This window comes from Carassius auratus, chromosome 4 (genome assembly GCF_003368295.1).
Source record: "Carassius auratus strain Wakin chromosome 4, ASM336829v1, whole genome shotgun sequence".
Taxonomy (NCBI): domain Eukaryota; kingdom Metazoa; phylum Chordata; class Actinopteri; order Cypriniformes; family Cyprinidae; genus Carassius; species Carassius auratus.
The window spans coordinates 4,447,069-4,464,749 of NC_039246.1; the positions used below are offsets into that span (position 1 = coordinate 4,447,069).

Below are 17,681 nucleotides of genomic sequence, written 5' to 3' on the forward strand. Positions count from 1 at the left end.
CTCTGCCGTTCACGACAACAGAGCTGGATAGATTTCACTTACTGTGGCCAGTACATGCTCTTCAGATTTATGTCACGTTCAGATGCACGTAATAAACTACGTAGCTCACTGAGATTATTTAAGAAAATTCTTGCCATGTTTTACACACGGGCTTTGCAAGCTGGATGTTCTCATTACTGTTTTATAAGCAGCATCTTGTTCTCACTTTCTCAGGGAACAGGGTTACAGTCAAGTAACCCGAGACATTTTCTATAGATTTATCACATGAAATAATTTCTAATTTGTTGTTTTATTTTGCACAACATACAGGCAAATAATTGTGGAGAATATATGACAACATTTAAAGACAAATATCTCAATTCAGTTTTTCATTTTATACAGTAATTCATTACTGTCAACCGACATAGGAGTTTGTATTGATATTATCTTTCATGATATTTGCAGCATACTTTAACCTCTTAAGAACCTGTGGCCTCATTTGAGCACATTTTTGTGAATTTCTCTGACACTGTACATGCCAAAGTCTGGATCTCCTGTACAGAGCACATTCAGGGCTTTTTTTTCAGAGATACCAAATGATTGGATGTTTCATCATGACTCCTCCTTCTCCTTGGTCTTCAAGAATGTCTGAAATTAATTTAGTGACACTCTTATGGACATCTGATAATACTTTGCAATTATTATTTAAATAATTCACATTTTTTTAATTTTGTGTCATCAATCAACATCTTATGAAAAATGTTGTGGGGTTTCAAATCAAAATATGACTTTCTGTTACAAAACAGAACGTTGATTTCATGCCTGTCCTCACATGAGAACACTGGGACTAAAAGCATGTTAATTACACATTTTGAGAGACAAAACATAATTATAGGAAAATAAATTATGTTTCAATATTCTATGAAATATTATATATTATTATGAAAATCTTGTCAATTATTACTCCCATTATTACACTTATTTTTTCATTACATGTTGCCCCAAAAACACATTAATATGCAAATTAGATTTAGTTTATAGATACATTGTATATAATTGACAAAATCCATTTATGCCCATTTTACACACATTTTGCAGAAAGAAAAATTGTATATTGGATCATTCTTTTATAACATAGTTGAGAATCATCTTTATACAAATTTGGTAAAAGAAAATTGTTGAAAACTAAAAATCTATTGTTTTTCCCTATACATGTTCATATATGTCTTTTTTTACTTTTTTTTTAAAGAAATTTAGTCCTGATGTCCTCTACCTAGCATAGCATAACTTTTGAATCAAATATCTTCTTTCTTTTTTTTTTACATTATTTTTAATCCTTTAAGCAATGTAAAGACATGGGGAAAAAAATTCGTAAAACTTTTTCTCGGGTATTAAGAAGTTAGTGAGGCCCCTGCTTTTTAACAATTAAGGCCACCACTCCACCGACAACTCCACCAACAACTCCACCGACAACTCCACCAACAACTCCACCAATGGCTCCACCAGAAACTCCCCCAATTATAGCACCAACTGCGATGCCTTTTAAAAAATATTTCCAATACTTAGAAAAAAAAAACTTAAATCCACTTCTTTCTTCGGACTCTGGTGTGTTCTGGTGCTCCTCTTGTTGTTGTCTCTCATTATTCTCTCTCTGCTTCTCCACAATAAGTCTTTCTATTTCAGATTTCTGAGCTTCTATTTTTCTGCTTTTATCCTCCGACTCCATTCTCATTCTCTCAAGCTCCTCTTGTATTTTTTTCTCTGCTTGATTTCTCTCTTCTTTTTCTCTCTGCATCTCCACTCTAAGTCTTTCTATTTCAGAGCTCTGAGTTTTTATCTTTGCACTTTTCTCCTCTGTCTCCTTTCTCACTTTTTCAATCTCCTCTTGTCTTTTTTTCTCTTCTTGATCTCTCTCCTCTTTGTCTGTCTGCATCTCCACCTTAATTTTTTCTATTTCAGAATTCAGAGCTTTTATCTTCTGGTTTTTCTCCTCTATTTTTCCCCTCTCTATCTGTATTTCCTCTTGTCTTTTTTTCTCCTCTTGTTGTCGTCTCACATTATTCTCTCTTTGTATATTTGTTCTGATTCTCCCCTCTGTCTTCTTTCTTGCACTTTCAATCTCTATTTCTTGTCTGAATCTCAGAGCATCTTCAAACATTTCATTACAGTAGTATCCTCCTCCATTCTGCTTTATCATTGTGTCAATCTTCTGCAGCAGAACATCCACCTGCTCTATGTTATTCTCATCTCTATTGTTGAAGATATGATATCTGCCTCCACACTGATCAACTAGATATTTTAGATTTACGTTATTATCAATGAGCTTTTCTACTGACATTTCTTTCAGATCATCTTTATGTGTGAAGAGAATGATGGAGTATTTTAACACTTCTTCTCCAAACAACTCCTCAATGATCTGAGGAATCTCCATCTCCTGCTCAGTGAATCTATTATTCACAGGAAACACAATGAGAAAACCATGTGGTCCAGGACAGGATAAATAAACACTTCTCGCTATCTCTATCATTAACCGCTCAGGTTCCATCTGTGTGTCAAAGAAACCAGGAGTGTCAATTACAGACACTTTCCTGCCTAAAACAACCGCATGTTTCTCTGAGGATTTACGTGTTACTGAATTTGTGCCATTCATAGATTGAAACGCTTTCTTTCTCAGTATTGTGTTTCCAGATGCACTTTTCCCAACACCAGTTTTACCCAGCAGCACAATCCTTCTGGATATACGATTGGAAACTGGAATGTCCTGGATGTTGGTGGAAATTCTTTTTGGTCCTTTTTGTGGCACTGAATAAAAAAAATAAAATAAATTAAAGAAATCACAATTAAACAATTGTACATCTATATTGTGCCAACTACTACATCTAATAATGTAGTAAAAACTGCTAAGTTATTGTAAAATTTTACTGTTAACTTGTTGTAAATGCTAATGCAAATGAAATCTATGGAGAGTTTTATAAATGAGACCCCAGCTCATTACTAGATACTGCAAAACCTGAAGTGGATGTGTCATATGAAGGGTACATACAAAATGTGCAGTGCTTGGTGTCTTCTAGGATAGGTTTGAAAACACCTGGATTAAGCCACTCTTTATTATTTACAATAAGAAAGTAAGGGTTATTCTTTATACTTAATCTTTTTGGGGGAAAATTCATTAATGAACAAGAAAGCATATTTATAAGCTAATATAAACAGACATCAGTACACTTACAAGTGTGTATGGTCCTCTGGAAAAGATCATCTACAAGAGATTTCACTTGGCCACGACTTCTTTTTCTATCTTTGTTGCTCAATACATGGAATCTGTGTTCATACGTTTGTACAAATTTCTTCAAAGCTTTATTCTCATCAATGACAGTATTCATGGTCTTCTTTCCTTCTTCCAGTTCATCTTCTCTGGTGAAGATAATCCAGGTATTGTCTTTGTGTTTTTCTCCCAACAACTCCTCAATTTGCTCGACAATTATTTGATCTTCTTGAGTGAATCTGTCTGCCTGGAGAACCAGGAGAAATGCACACAAGCCCAATGCACATTTCTCAAGGACTTCTTCATATATCCCATGCTCTGAATTAGAAAATCCTGGTGTGTCATAAACTCTGACAGGTAATCCACAAACATCACCAACTTCAACTTTCACAGCTTGTGTGAGTGATGTGGAGATTATTTCTGATGTGAAAGCTTCCCTTCCCAGTATTGCATCTCCTGTTGAACTTTTCCCAACTCCCGATCTTCCCAGCAAGACCAAATTTAAACGCATACTTTCCATCAACTCTATTGGTTCTATTTAAGATTAAAAAGAAGTGAGTTTAGGAGAGATAATAATAAACATGGAGCAATTTACTGCAATAACTGAAGTTGGCTATTACATTATTTTCTATAATAAAATAAAAATAATGTCAAACAAAATTCATTTATTTGTATGTCAAATAAAATACATGTTAGTGAATGTGAAATCCTTTAAATAAAGGTATTTTTATACTGTATAACAACATTGTTCATTTCAACAATGTCATACCCATTACCATGCTAAACAGTGAGAGTTGTCATGACAGAACTTTGGTAGTCATAAAATACAGAATGTGTTATAAATTATTGTTATGGGTTAATTATTCAATTAATTATATGCTGCTAACAGTCATATTCTGAATGTCTCTCTTATCTAACAATAGAGATGTAGTCAAGACCTGTGACTGTACTCACAAATATTCTTAAGGCTAAATGTTGCTTATCATGTGGAAAGATTATGAGCTCTTAAAATTGCCCGGCTCTAAATTTTACATCCAACATCTGAAGGATGCCTGCAGTTATCAATTCACAGTACAAATGAATAAATACTGTCTATAGGAATGTTACAATGGTATCAATCTTTTAAAATGATATTGTGAGGGAGTTTTCATGGGTAATATGTTATTAATTTTGCTTTATTGTTTTCATTATCTCATTATATGGATAAAGAAAATATTGCTGGAAGAAAAGATTTAGGCATTAAATTCTGGGCAGAAAAAGGAATTAAAAGTTTTTATATGGAAAAAATGTTATATCTAGAAATCAGTTTTTATAGTTTTTTACAAGTAAGGAGTTTTATTTTGTCATTTCATTAGGGAAATGCCGGTATCAAATTTTCATGTTGCGATTAATTAATTTATCATGGTATTGAAATTTAGTTTAAAAAACGTGGTCATAATACAGTATAACTTTTTTCTTATAAAAAAAGTAACTTAATATTTAAATACAATAAAGCAATACAGAAAAAAATTATAAAGTTAAAAGTTTTACACAGATTAAAGTGGAAAAGAACTATAAAGAAAAATTGATATCACTTTACAATAAGACCTCATTAGATAGCCATTAACATTCACAATGAGCAATAGCTACATTTGCTACAGGAGTTATTAATTTTTGTTAAAAATACAGGTCTTAGATCATGTTAGCTCATTAAATAACACAGCTGCAACTTTGATTTTAACAATGTGTTATTAAATATTGGAATACCTAAGATTAATTAATGTTCAGAATAATTTTTCATTGGCAGTTTATGTTATTATTAATTAACAAATTTTTACTAATGAAGCCCTAATGTAAAGTGTGAATGAACAATAAGGATTCAAAACACTTTCTAGGGCATGTTGTATTCCTCCATGTGCTTCGCATGCATGGTTGTTTATTCAGAGCACACACGCGTCTTTCCAGCATCATACAGCAGTGTTGTGCATTATGACCAGTTGATGGGAAAATTATTTTTAAAATGCACTCCAAATTCAGAATAATTTGTAATATATAATTATTCATGGTATTTAAAAGTGGCCGCGATAACAATTACCACATAACCGAATACCGACACATGTCTACATTTCTTAAATGTTTTGTTAATATACCCCCTTTATCCATTTTGGAAAAGGAAATGACCAAAAATTTTAATTGTGAAGGTTTGATTAAATTTTTATATAACATGTTTGTAGAAGGTTCTCAGGAGTCTGCAAACTCATGTTTAGAGGCATGGAGGAAGGACCTTATTGAGAAGATTAATAGATGATTGGAGAAAGGCCTGTAGAGATGCTCAGATGCAAACTGTTAATACAAGATTGAAACTGCTACAAATAATTGGCTAATGCGAGTCTAAGTAACTCCAGTATTATTAACCCTTAAATGAATGAATGTTTCGCCAATCATTATAATGTATTCAGGTTTTTAGTGACGCGGACCAATAATGATAATGATTTTACCATCGCTGTCATCGTCAGATTACCTCATATTCACGATCTCAGCCATATACTCAAAACTTTAATTTTCAATCACTTAATATTCAAGATTTTGACCACTGGCAGTGTATTGACTACATCCAGCATAAAATGTCAGTGACATTTATACTTCATTGCGTGTAGTAATCAGAGGTGTCAAGTAACGAAGTAAAAATACTTCATTACCTTATTTAACCCCTTTGCATGCAAGCATCGCAGATGGCCACAGTTTATTATTGTTTCACTTTCACAGCACATTAAACATCACTCTCTTACTTCATCTGGATAAACTGTGCATCAATTGAAAGATTAAAGACTCTAGCTTCGATATTTGACCAATATTTTGATAAAACACTGTTGCAGTGACAGATATTTAGTGATTTATGTCAGGAGTGCAAAATAATAAATCCGTATTATGCCACATTTTGAATAGAAATTCACCACTCACTCATATTCAGTCACGTCAGCAGCGGTTTATTTGTGTTCACATAGATTCACTGAACAGCCTCAATAAGGATTTATAGACAAAAGATGCATATCTGCGGAGATATATGGATATATTTACTGATGTTTACTTCATATTTCTTCAGACAGAATCGTCATTTCTATTAATTTTCCACGGATTTACGCGATCAGATGATAAACAGTCTCTCCCAGCGATCTGTGTATGTGTTTGCTGTGCCGGCAGCTCGTGCTGTGTGTGACTCAGACTCTGATTGGGCCTTCCCAATGTCAATCTTAGAGTGTCATAACCGGACACCGCCAAATCGGTTCACATGCTTCCTGCACACTTCCTGGTAGTTATCTGGCCAAAACAACACTGAAACACCTCTGTACACACGAAATATCCGAATATTAACCCGCGATTACGATAGTAAAGCTTGGTATGAGATTTTCTTGAGATCTGGGGGCGTTCTTATAAAACAATTAGAAAATGTACATCCAGGGCTGGCGTCTAGCCCTTTTATGGCTGCCCTAGGCGAGATTGAGTTTTGCTGATATTGTTCGAGGATATTTACCAAAATAAGTCATAAACTTAAGGAAATAGGAAGATATACTATAGACCAGCATATAGAGTATAATAGACCAGTAGTGTTTGAGATTAATTAATGAGGAATGTAAATGTTTACTTGGAAACAAGTCACTGAAGTTTTAAATTGTGGTTGAATAAATGGTATTCAAGGGTCTTACTTGCTTCAGGCTGAGTATCCCTGGTCTCAGTGGTCTGTGTTTCACTGGGGCCTGGAAGGCTAGATGTGTCCCCTTCACCTGCAACAGCCAGATCAGTGGTGTTAAATTAAATTGTAACCATGTAGCTTATCAGTGAAGTTACATTTGCTAGTAATACGTACAGTGGTTATTTTGTAAATTGCGAGGTCTCGGAAACAAAGCAGGGCTACGTATCCGTCACATGATTACAGAAGGGAGAGGTAACGGAGCACTCGCACAATCACACTGGTGGACCAGTTTATCCAAGGGAAGTCGTGGCCTAATGGTTAGAGAGTTGGACTCACAACCGAAAGGTTGTGAGTTCGAGTCTCGGTCCGGCAGGAATTGTGGGTGGGGAGAGTGCATGTAGAGTTCTCTCTCCACCCTCAATACCACGACTTAAGTGCCCTTGAGCAAGACACTGAACCCCAACTGCTCCCCGGGCGCCGCAGCATAAATGGCTGCCCACTGCTCCGGGTGTGTGTTCACAGTGTATGTGTGTGTGTGTTCACTGCTCTGTGTGTGTGCACTTCGGATGGGTTAAATGCAGAGCACAAATTCTGAGTATGGGGTCACCATACTTGGCTGTATGTCACGTCACTTTAAGTGATTAAGAGCGTGCATCATTTGCTTTTATAGGATGTGTAAGGTCATGAATAACATGGAAATGCCATGCGGTTTTAAAATAATTTCAGGACAGCTGACAGAACTGTCTCTTCACTAATCGGGTCATTGTTGCATTGTCACAAAAATGTATAATAATTTGCACACCTTTTTAAGAATTTTAAGCCATTTGGTGCTCACGCGCTCCAAAGGCTGTATTATGTGCCCTCACAGTCACATCCAAAGCTTGTGTGTATAAAGATGACTCACGAGTATTATATAAGAGTTATTTTTCGTAGTTTGTTTAAGCAACCAAATTCAAACAATATGATGTCTGATGGGTGTTGACAAATAAAACAGTTTCATGGCACACTCTACTAAAATACAGGGGGGAAAAGAAAGAATGGGGGAACAAATCAATAATTAAACAACACTGTATATATATACACACACACACACATATGAGAAATAAATTTTTTTGAAGATGATGCTAGGTTATTTTAGGGGTGTGCAATATTGACATTAAATGACATATTTATATATATTATATATATATATATATATATATATATATATATATATATATATAACAATATTTTGCAGTGTGTTTTTGAGATGATTTAAGCCTGACATGGATAAAGAAATATGACACTAAAGCCACCAGTAGGTGGCAGCAAATTTGTCTTTATGAGTGAACTAACTCATTCAAAACGGCTGATTCATTTAGAAATGAAGTTAGTGATTGTCTTTATGAATGGGCCACTGAATCATAGATTCAAATGCTTTGTTCAAAAACAAAGATTAATTCAGTAACAAAATACTCAGTGCTGCACGGAGACACAATTGGTCTTACTTTGGCCTTGTTAAAAACTTTTCCCTGCCAAAACAGAGATAGACAGAATTGTGACTAATGTAACACACTTAATACTAGCATCTTTTTAGTTGAGCTATTGTATAAAAGCGATCGCGCTGACATTCGGGAAAGCAACACTCTTGATATAGTTAGACATTACTTAACGATCATGACATATGTAGCAGAAATGACTTGAACCAGACAAATTAAAGAGTCGATCAGGGCTGTGGCTGAAACACGAGCTGAACCAACCAACGCTTTCACAGAACAGCTTTCAACATTAACACCACTATAACAATTATTGACAATTTTAATTTGCAGAAGAGACTGTCAAATTTGTTGTTCGTAAGTGAGATGCAACGTCGGACATCACATGTAAACCCATGGGAGTTAAACACTTCCTTAAACACTTCCCCCACGCAGCAGTGCCAGGCTGAAATTCCTAAGGGGGAGGAGCTATGAACCTCTGGTCTCCACAGAAATCTTTGTCAGATAATGACAAAGAAACTGTCTTTTGTACATATATATGGACCAAAATGAACTCCAAAATGACTTCTAAATGAATATCAGTCCATCGCTTAACTCCATATTCATTTATATGTAACCCACACATTTGACTATCATGTTATAATCACTTATTGTGTATGTCTTTTAATAACTATGGTATAGCTTAAGGATACATAGTCATGTCTACTATCTATGTAATTGAATCTGCTTGCTTGAAATAGTCCAGACAATCAGTTATTTGTCAAATATATCATATTCTGGTTATAGGAATCATGTCCAAAATTAGACCCTGCCAGAGCAGGAAAATTCGGACCACATGCTTGGTAAGATAAACATATGATTTATGATACCCCCGAGCCAAGACAATATCTGATTGGTCAAGACAACATTTGAGGTGTGGCCAACAGGCCTGTCCGTGTCTGGCTATCATGGCTATTTTTGTACGGTCTATCGAGGCCTGTCTTGCGTCTGCCTATCGTGGCTGTCTGCGTCTGGCCTGTTGTGGCTATTTCTGTATGGTCTATTGAGGCCTATTCGTGTCTGGCTATCATGGCTATTTCTGTACGGTCTATCGAGGCCTGTCTGCGTCTGCCTATCGTGGCTGTCTGCGTCTGGCCTATCGTGGCTATTTATGTATGGTCTATCGAGGCCTGTCCGTGTCTGGCTATCATGGCTATTTTTCTGTACAGTCTATCGAGGCCTGTCTGCGTTTGCCTATCGTGGCTGTCTGCGTGTGGCCTATCGTGGCTATTTATGTTGGTCTACTGAGGCCTGTCTGTGTCTGCCTACCGTGGCTGTCTGTGTCTGGCCTATCGTGGCTATTTATGTTGGTCTATCGGGGCCTGTCTGCGTCTGCCTATCGTGGCTGTCTGTGTCTGGCCTATCGTGGCTATTTATGTACGGTCTATTGGGGCCTGTCTGTGTCTGCCTATCGTGGCTGTCTGCGTCTGGCCTATCGGGCTATTTATGTTCGGCCAATTGGGGCCTGTCCGCGTTTGCCTATCGTGGCTGTCTGCGTCTGGCCTATCGTGGCTATTTATGTTCGGCCTATTGAGGCCTGTCTGTGTCTGCCTATCATGGCTATTTCTGTTGGTCTATCGAGGCCTGTCTGTGCCTGCCTATCGTGGCTATTTATGTCGGTCTATCGAGGCCTGTCTGTGTCAGCCATTGTGGCTGTCTGTGTCTGCCTATCGTGGCTGTCTGCGTCTGGCCTATCGTGGCTATTTATGTTCGGCCTATCGAGGCCTGTCTGTGCCTGCCTATCGTGGCTATTTATGTCGGTCTATCGAGGCCTGTCTGTGTCGGCCATTGTGGCTGTCTGTGTCTGGCCTATTGCGGCTATTTCTGTAAAAAAAAAAAAAAAAAAAAACTTATAAGAGGTTTAATCTAACGTCATTATACTGATCATGCTAACTCTCTTTCTATATCTTCCAGGAACCTTAGGATTCACAACTGGTGGGTATACTTCATCTACTTTTGGGAAGGCTGGCCCCGTCTGGAGGTCTCATAATCCACCTAATTTTGGGGGTCGGCTGCGCCCCTGCCTTCGTCTTCAGGCAGGAAATGCAGATTCGCTACCCTCGGATTATGAACCATGGACGGGGCCTTCCGCCAAAGAAATTTATAATTGTGCTCGCTGAGCTGTCAATAAATGTATGCTTCGTACATCATTCTATCTCCCGAGTCTTTCTGGTAGAACTGGAAGCTTTAGCCTAAGTTCTGCCAGGAAGACTCAATCACTTCGTCACTAATTACCTTCATCATTATCCAATCACGTCTTTATACTCCTGTATAAAAGATCGTACTTACACATGTTTGAGTTCGCAGATGCCGACGCGACAACAACCTCCAACCTCCCCACCACCACCAGGATGGTCCTGTCCTTACCTTCCAGGGGGGGTCGGCTGCGCCCCTGCCTTCGTCTTCAGGCAGGAAATGCAGATTCGCTACCCTCGGATTACGAACCATGGACGGGGCCTTCCGCCAAAGAAATTTATAATTGTGCTCGCTGAGCTGTCAATAAATGTATGCTTCGTACATCATTCTATCTCCCGAGTCTTTCTGGTAGAACTGATTAAAGACAGAGACAGACAGCACTCATCTTAACTAAATAAAGTGAGTGACAGAGATACAGTAGAAATATTATGTGTGGTTTTGTATTAAATAATGACCAGATTGTGAAATATATTTATTAGCCTTAGAGTAAGGAAAGCACAACTTGGTAAATGAGAGCATCCAAGGTGAAAGCTATAGATTTATTTTAAATATTTGTAATTTTCTTTAATGTTATCCATTGTTTTTTTTTGTTGCTCTTTTTTTTTTAAAGTATTGGTAGTTCGGTAGCGAGACGTTTGAATAAATTAGCGTTTGCTAACACACACACACTGGACATAGCAGACGTATGTAGCGAATACAGGAAGATATCAGTCAGGAAGGTATCAGGATTATGAGTTATTTTTCATTTGTATTTTTGGATTAATCACTTAGATTAATCAAACATTTTGACAGCACTAATGTTTATTGTATATAGACAACCATACAAGGGTAATTGTTACAAAGCCTGCACCAATGTTCTTGTCATGCCCCTGAAGTTTGACTTTTTGCACCATAACAATACTTATAGGCAACTAGTCATCATATCTCTAGTTCTTTAATGTATTTGCATTGTACTAAAATGAGTTCATTTTCAGTGGGCATATATGCGGCTGAAACAGGTAGCCTAGTGCATCCCAAATTTTTCAACATGAACATTTTAATATAACATTATAGTCATTATGGCCTTTAGAAAAATGTTTTTTGAGGAGGTGGGGTAGTGCACAATAGGCCCCTGTGGCGCGGCCTAAGCTTTTGTTATTAATGGAATTTTTTTTCCTTACATTACTTTTACTTTTATACTTTAAGTACTTTTACTTTTACACTTTTACTTGAGTAAAAAGCTTGAGTTTTTATTTCAACTTCTACAAAAGTCTTTTTAAACCCTAGTATCTATACTTCTACTTGAGTAATGAATGTGAATACTTTTGACACGTCAGATAGTAATTGCTCTGCAGTAAAGCCATTCAAATAAGGGTAACACTTTAGAATAAGGTTCCATTAGTTAATGTTAGTTAACTACTTTCGTTAACATGAACTAAGCAAGAACAATCCTTCTACAGCATTTATAAGTCTTAGTTCATGTTAATTTCAACATTTACTAATGCATTATTTAAATCAAAAGTTGTGCTTGTTAACATTAGTTAATGCACTTTGAATTACAATGAACTAACAATGAATAACGGTATTTTCATTAACTAACATTAACGAATATGAATAAATACAGTAATAAATGTATTATTCATTGTTTGTTCATGTTAATTAATACATTAACTAACATTAACTAATGGAACCTTATTCTAAAGTGTTACCCAAATAAGTTCAATTTTGACTGTTGATATTCGTTTGTGTTATGCCTGCGGTAATTATGTGTGAAACGTCATGTCATCATATACAAATTTTTTATAAAAAAATTATCAGAAAACTGGCACTCTTTAATCTCATCGGCTAGATCCATCTGCATTCCCCACAAGCTCATTCTCCTCTGTGCCTCAGCAGCAGTGGGTCCTAAACCTAGGGTATGACATGTTTTCCCGGCACCTATTTATACTATAGTCGCACTGGTACTGACGTCATTGGCTGTCTTCGGCCAACATGTTGTTGGTTTTTTTTGAATGTACCCTTTAGATACGGGTCATGACGAGGCGTTCCTCATAGTGACCCCTAGAGGATGCTGTGTTTTGTTCCCTACCCAGGGAACCATGGTTAAGGTGGAAGTTAAGGAGGAAGAGAATAGAGAATGATGTCCTGGGTCACTAAAGACCTGATGTATGCATTTGAGAGATAAATAAATGTAATGGAAAAAACACAGAGATATGTCCTAAATTTTATTTAGCGGACGTGGAGGACTATAATGTAACAAGAGCTTGATAAAAAATTTAGGTGCTAAACCATTCAGGACTTTATAAGTAATAAGCAAGATTTTAAAATCTAAACAATGTTTGATAGGGAGCCAGTGCAGTGTGGACAGGACCGGGCTAATATGGTCATACTTCCTGGTTCTAGTAAGAACTCTTGCTGCTGCATTTTGGACTAGCTGTAGTTTGTTTACTAAGCATGCAGAACAACCACCCAATAAAGCATTACAATAATCTAACCTTGAGGTCATTAATGCCTGGATTAACATTTCTGCATTTGAAATTGATAGAATAGGTTGTAATTAAGATACATTTTTGAGATGGAAAAATGCAGTTTTACATGTAAAGCGTGAAGAGTAATTAATACTCAAAGCATTAATATGAAAGTGTCCTGTTGCTGATGGGGCACAATTGTTAAATACTCTCCGATGGGTCGTATTTCAGGGATTTTGACATACAACCTACAGTAGGTAGACAGTAGACAACCAGAATGGGTAATGCCACTGCGTGTACTGCAAGTGTTAAAATCATTCGCAAAACAACCGCCAGGTTGCACAAAGGGAAGGATTGCATAATTAATGTTATTGTAAAATAAGATAGGAGGAGGAAGTAAAACAACAATAACATTATTATATAAAATTGTAACATCTTTAAAAACCATATTTTTTTTACAGTGTCAAGGCATCTCTCCATTATGGACCGTTCTGAAAGAAGAATTTATGCAAATGCGTATAAAATGCTTTAAAACAGAGCTGTCTAGAGGGTATTTAATTTAATATTGATTCATTTGTCATTATTTAACTAATAACAGGTTTATTTTAAATTTACATCTATAATCCAGCTTTAATATATTCCGTGCTCAAGCATATGCATTAAGTTTGCCACAAAGCACAGGCAGAAGTAGCCTAATAATTGTTAGAAAGGAGACATTTTAATTATTTATTAATTAAAAAATGTTTTCTTGTCGGCTGCAACATGAAATTCACAGTGCTGACTCTCTCCACATGGATGTGCCTTTAGAGAAAAATGCAACCTTCACAGATTATATAATGCTTTCGTTTTGAATGGACTCATTTAAAAGACATTTCTAGCTTTCTGTAAATATATATCTCATGTATGTGAGACACCGCAATTTTAAGTTAATTCATTATCAGGAAAAATTCAAGTGATCAAGAGGACGCCTCCGTCATGCATGCGCATTAATAATTTTAGCACAAACACTTGAATATGAATATCAGAGATGGGACCAAGTCACACATGTGCAAGTCTCAAGTAAGTCTCAAGTCTTAACCTTCAAGTCTCAAGTAAGTCCCAAGTATTTTTTTCTTGGGCAAGTCAAGTCAAGTCACAAGCTATGTCAAGTCAAGTCAAGTTAAGTCCAAGTCAAGTCACCTTATTATTGTAATTTTACCTGCAGAATCTGATCTTAATAAAGTTAAAAGAAAAGATATAAGTAACTGTCAGTAAATTAAAATAATTTGGATTTGCATTGTAAATACTCATGTTCAGTAAAATACATCATGGAATCAAACAAAATTGTAACTTCATAAAATTATTTATTTTTCACTTCTGCCAACAGTTTTTGAAATGTTTTACATTTTCAACATTGAGTCCATAAAACAAATAACAGCTAAACATCCAACAGACTCCTCTCTCTCTCTCTCAAACACAGTTTACATACAACATTAAACTTTGTTACAATTCTCGAAAGTTTGGGCACCCTTTGCAGAATCTGTGAAAATGTGAGTAATTTTAAAAAAATAAGAGAGATCATACTAAATGCATGTTATATTTTATTTAGTACTGTCCTGAGTAAGATATTGTACATAAAATATTTTAACATTTAGTCCACAAGACAAAAAAATGCTGAAATTATTAAAATAACCCCACTCAAAAGTTTGGGAACCCTTGGTTCCTAGTACTGTGTGTGGTCACCTGATGATCCTCGACTGTCTTTCTGTTTTGTGATGGTTGTGCATGAGTCCCTTGTTTGTTCTGAACAGTTAAACTGAGCAGCATTCTTCAGAGAAATAGTAGGCAGCTGTAGTCTTATTCACATGTGTTTTTCTGATAAATTGTTTTGCTCTATGAGAAAGACAAGGTAACACAATATTCGGGGCTTAAGCCCTAGCGTTTTTGGAACGCGTTTTTTTGACGGCCTGCTAGCGGATCGTAAGGGGGTGTTCACAAACTGAAATTTCCGCGTCTTCATGGAGAGAGCACGTCACGGAGCTCGTCATGGTTGCTTAGCAACGGCAGACGCCTCAGGGGCGCAACTGCCCGAGCGCTTTGGAAAGAAGGAGAAAGCGGCGCACCCAGCGTTTTCCACGCGTTTTTAGGCGCGAATTATTGAAGACAAAAGCGATGACCGTCGGTAACCCTCAGGCTGACATGTTGATGTGATATGATATCTGATCTAAGTGGGCGTGGTGTGCGTAAGGTAGAGAGGACGTGACTGATGATAGTAATAGTGTCCCGACGCTATTCTCAGCCTGCGCTCCAGCTGAGTAATCAACTTTATTTTTAAAACTAATTCATATATTTTATATTTAAACTGAAAACATGGTGTGATTAACACTCAAGTCATTCAATTCATCATCTCTCAAGTCAAGTCAAGTCTCAAGTCATAAAAATAGCGACTCGGATCGACTCGAGTCCAAGTCACCAAGTCACAAGTCCCCATGTCTGATGAATATTAATTCACATTTTGCATATGCATTACAAAAAAAAAAAATTCATATGCAATTATCCAAAATAAAACCAAACAAGATTTGTAATGAAGATAAAACAAATAAGAATAAATGCTGCACATCACACTCAGCATCACACGCACCACGCAAATCTGGCACTCTGACATTTTACACACCTGCATTTAATTGTGGCTGCAATTGTATTTTTTTACTTAAATTATATGAATGCAAGAAAAGAAGACTCCCTTTAAAATCTCTGAAGATGTCAATTAAAGAAGCTCTTTTTTACATCATGTGCATTTTGTTGATTATAACGAGATGATTATAATGAGAAAACTTGAGTTTAATCGTGAGGATGTTTTATTAATCTGTCCATTCTTTAGAGTTTCAATGATTTTGCTAAATCGTCCAGGTTTCATTAATTCGCTTCTTGTTTTAGGCTAATTAGGCAAAAATAATGGGAATTAAATTATACAGTGCCTCACATTTTACTTAAAATAAAGGAAATAATTAATTAAACATGCAACAATATCTGGTCCCACTTTATATTAGGTGGCATTAACTACTATGTACTTACATAAAAAATAAGTACAATGTACTTATTGTGTTCATATTGTATTGTAAAACACTTTTGCTGCTACTGAGGTGGGATAGGGGTAAGGTTAGGGAGAGGGTTGGAGGTATGGGTAAGTTTAAGGGTGGGTTAAGGTGTAAAGTATGTGTCAACAGTGTAATTATAAATGTAATTACAGAAATTAAATACAGATGTAATTACATGTATTTTGTTTTAAATATAAGTGCATTGTAAAAACATGTACACAATAAGTACATTGTACTACACTATTAATTAAAATGTAAGTACATAGTAGTTAAGGCCACTTAATATAAAGTGGGTCCCAATTTCATAATCAGTGTACAGACAAATATATTTTTCCAGAGAAGATATCTGTCAAAACAAAGGACAGGTAATGAATAAAAAAATGCATGTTGTTTTATTAAAGGAATTTTTAAATATAGGCCTAATATGTGAGAATATTGACATTTTGCATATTAATCCATGTAGCCTAGCTCACTAAAATAGGCTACCACTTTTAATGCTTTTAATGCTCCGATGCAAAGTAAACCACAATTTCTTTAGATTAATATAACACACATTTCATATTATGTAAATAATACTGCACACCCTTTAAATGTGTCAAATCTAAAATATGGTTTAATACCATGTTAGCTTAGAAAATATAAGCACAGGCTCAGGCACAGGCTTGACATTTATCCTGCTTGAATTCGTTCTTAGAAACGCACATAACTTCAAGTAATAAATCTTCATCTGTGAATATTAAATATTTTAACTACAGTGTTTTTCTTTAATTTTGCTTGACTGCAGCCGTCAAATGTAACACATCAGCTAAGCAAAGCTGACGTCTATTTGTGAAAATGTGCTTTGATGCGCTTGTTTGATAACTTGTGGTTAAAGTGCCACTCAGTGGACAAAGGCTGCAAATGGACTTTGCAGACGCGGCGGTAGAACCATCATTTTGGTTGGCCACCTACTGTATACAGGCGTATTGGTTGGAGGACATTTGGTAATTATTTGTATTAACTCACGGTGTCAAAATTTAAATTCACTGGCAAAACATAGTGCTCTCTCAAAACATAGTGCTTTAATGTTAAATACGTCCCTAATGGGAATCATAATGTTTTATCAATTTGAGATGATTCTCTTGCGTCCAAAATGTTTATATATATATATATATATATATATATATATGTATATATATATATATATATATATATAGCAAAATTCCCCTAGAATGAATTTTAAATAGGGGTGTCAAAAATCAGGCCAGGTGTTTAATCCAGCCCAGGGGATGATTTGAATAGTGATAGAAATAGCATTGGTCCACCGGCCAAGGAGAAGATTCTGATGAAATGGTGCTCTGGCTCCACCCCCTCTGGCAGGCTCAAGCACCATTGGTTTGTGCAGCTACACAAACATTAACAAATCAGGCTTCAGTAACAGAGTAAACCAGAGTTTCCCCCATACAGTCACCAATGACGATGCAACGGGAGTTACCTTTTGATAGGGAACCACGTGAGATGCACGCACATGTAAACATCCAATGTAAACAAAACGTG

General features: G+C 36.1%; 1 protein-coding gene across 5 annotated transcripts in view; it reads right to left on the reverse strand.

Moving 5' to 3' along the window:
- Positions 1-270: 270 nt before the first annotated feature.
- LOC113065937 (GTPase IMAP family member 8-like) overlaps positions 271-17,681 on the reverse strand; it is a 167,696-nt gene continuing 150,285 nt past the window's right edge. For all 5 annotated transcript variants that reach the window (XM_026237487.1, XM_026237492.1, XM_026237479.1 and 2 more), the window contains 3 exons: positions 6,925-7,002; positions 3,206-3,775; positions 271-2,781 (listed from right to left, as the gene is read on the reverse strand). In XM_026237487.1, coding sequence (XP_026093272.1) covers positions 1,379-2,781; positions 3,206-3,775; positions 6,925-7,002 — 2,051 coding nt within the window. In that variant the 3' untranslated portion in view covers positions 271-1,378. The remainder of the gene's footprint in view (positions 2,782-3,205; positions 3,776-6,924; positions 7,003-17,681) is intronic.